The sequence below is a fragment of the Cryptomeria japonica genome, chromosome 6 (genome assembly GCF_030272615.1).
Source record: "Cryptomeria japonica chromosome 6, Sugi_1.0, whole genome shotgun sequence".
NCBI classification, from domain to species: Eukaryota; Viridiplantae; Streptophyta; class Pinopsida; order Cupressales; family Cupressaceae; genus Cryptomeria; species Cryptomeria japonica.
The window spans coordinates 666878703-666881541 of NC_081410.1; the positions used below are offsets into that span (position 1 = coordinate 666878703).

General features: G+C 40.8%; 1 protein-coding gene across 1 annotated transcript; it reads right to left on the reverse strand.

Annotated features, from left to right (window-relative positions):
- Window positions 1-1374: 1374 nt before the first annotated feature.
- LOC131058437 (G-type lectin S-receptor-like serine/threonine-protein kinase At2g19130) lies at window positions 1375-2211 on the reverse strand. The gene has a single exon (XM_057992261.2). It carries the CDS (start codon window positions 2209-2211, stop codon window positions 1375-1377), a length of 837 nt encoding a protein of 278 aa, XP_057848244.2.
- Window positions 2212-2839: the final 628 nt, after the last annotated feature.

A 2839-nucleotide genomic window follows, 5' to 3' on the forward strand; every position in this document is an offset into this window, starting at 1 on the left:
TCCCTCTCCACCACAAATACGTGCTTTTGATGTGATGACAAAAATCTAAAGTACCATCATTCACAAATATTAATTCCAACTTCTCAATAAATCATCCTTAGAGTCCAACAAGATTGATCACTAGCATATTTGGCAAGCCTTGGAACAAGGTCTCCTCTCAAGTGGCGCAAATTTCCAGTCAAGATAATGTACTTGACGATATACATATAGGTGACGTGTAATAAATATTAAGACATTTGCGTCAGTTTAATGTTCATCCTGTCATTGATGATGTGGACTTATCGAGTGCGATTACAGATTAGATTATTACGGATGTAATGGGCTGTGTGTGTCTTGGGTTTAAAAGGTTCCTCTTCTATAGCTACTTGGCCAATCCTTGAGGTAAGGACGACAACTGCAAATTGCTTTCACATCAGAAATTTATACTATTACTTGGTGGTAGGTGGAAATTACTTTTTGAACGCATAATACACTCAATCTTGAATTTATGACCGGAAAGTTGTCACATGGATACAAACAATTTCAGGACTGATAAATCAGGTAAATCATTTTGAAGAGGACACAGCTGAATTTCAATCTGCACAGTTTTTGGAAGGTTTCTGATTTCTCACGGCACTTTTTTCTTCATGCTGGAACATGTACGGTTTGCAGCATTGACGGTTTGACAGAGAGGATCCATCTGTTGTTATTCAGGTAGTGACGACGTTTGCATGGTGCTTGTACCCACAGGCACTGGCTATGCAGCAATTTATACCGCCCCCTACTTTTAGCCTTCCGTGCCTGCCTCTTCCTGCAACCCTCTCCCGTCCGTGCAAACCTTTGCGGCATCGAAAAGTGTGCCCTCCGTTAAAGGAATTTGTATAAATAATTTTTTTTTAAAGAGCAGCGTAATCCCTTTAACGGAGGGCACACTTTTAGATGCCGCAAACGTTTGCACGGACGGGAGAGGGTTGCACGATGTTGCAGGAAGAGGCAGGCACGGAAGGCTAAAAAGTAGGGGGCTATGGGGTGCGGTATAAATTGCTGCATAGCCAGTGTCTTATTTTTATGTTCCGTACGACAGGTCAAATAAATTTTTTACACGGCCTTGTGCAGCGGGGGAAATATTTCCACCACGGGACTGCAGGGAGGGCCCCTTTAAATTTTTTACTTTTCTTAATATATTTTATATTATTTTTTAAAAATTTTATTTAAGAAGTTTCAATTATATTTTGAATAATTTTTGAATATATTTTTTTTATATTTTTTTTTTCAAATGGAGTCTGTGGGGCTGAAGCCTTCCATGCAGCTGCAGAACTGAAGATTGTTGGAGTTGCAGATCCCGTAAGCGCCACACAAACCATATACGGCAAATTGATTTCTCGGTTGAGACCACTACAAGCTCCATTTAGCGTCATCAAGCAGGCCATATAGTTGCGTTCCTCCAGAATTAACTAGGACAAAACGTGAGAGCGCATTCTTGATACCCATCGATGTATATGTGACATACAAAGCAGAGTTTGTATTTTCTACGCTGATATTGTAGAAAACTTTGTTTCTCATTTCTGGAATTTGACTGAAAGCATTGCCGTCCCAAGTTCCGCTTCCCCAATACTGTACAGAACTGTTCCATATCAGCACCAATTGTTTGACCCCTGATGGATCTGACTGATACGAGAAAAGCCCAGGAGCAGGATCCAATGAACTTTTCCAAGAGACTAGCTTTTGCTGTCCACCGAACCTCATCCCTGGCAACAAGGTGCCAACAGGATAGTCGAAACTCTGCCAAACAGTTTCAAATTTATTTTCATCACTGAGCATTACCAAATTACCAGAGTCTAATATCACAGCTCGGGAGGCCTTGTTCGATGTGTCGGCCGACCAAAGAGAGGCGCCCTCTGCATCGAACAGTTCGAGATCACCTTCCTTTGACAGCTTCAAAACCCCAGACCTATTTCTCGCGGGATTCTCCCTGTTAGCCACCCAAACAATAGTCTTCTCTGTTATATTGGCATACCAGATGCCTATATACCAGTTAGTGGTTCCATTTGGGCTGAAGAACCCCAATTCAAATGTGCCATTCTCTGAAATTATTGTCTGATTTCCAGTAATTGAGGCGCCCAAGGAAAGAGTATCTCCACCCTCGACTACAGCAGCATAACTGCTCAGTTGACTAAACACTGTAAAAACCAAAAACCGGCTTAAGAGGAACTTTTCCGGGATATCCCCCATCGGTGAAGTGTGAAGTATGGAACGAACGTCCCTGTAGCGTTTAAGTACAAGGAAAATAAATGCTAAGATGGAAATTTGACTGAAAGAGAAACGTCACTTCCAGAAGCCCATTAATTTAGAAAGGAGTTCAATAAAAAGGCCCATATTCCGGGACGTGTAAACTGCAGATTCATCCTAAAGAGCTTGTAATGCATGCACACTGTCACATATAATAATTTGCACCACAAGGCAATGCCTCAAATTTTATTGACAGAAAACTTTATTTAGGCTTTTCGAAATTAAATGTTTTAGGAAGAGAGTATTTGTTCACGTTTAGATTGGACGGAGATTTTTAAGAACCGCCATTTAAAAAACTAAGTTGACGGTCAAAATTATAGTCTTTGATCTAAAGCGCATGGAAAATTATGGAAATTCGTTTCTTGTGTTGCATGGGAAAGGGTTCCAAGAAACGTTGCTGGGCAGACAAGTCCAGTCAAATCAATTGTAACGTACGTGCAAAGTCAATAATAATAGCGAAGAGCGATAATTGCGGGCATGTTAAAGTCACGGAGAAGAGAAACAAAGGAGTTTAAATACAAAGACTTTTGGCGTGGGTTTTATCTAATCTGCAAGAAGGGAGGGATTCAAA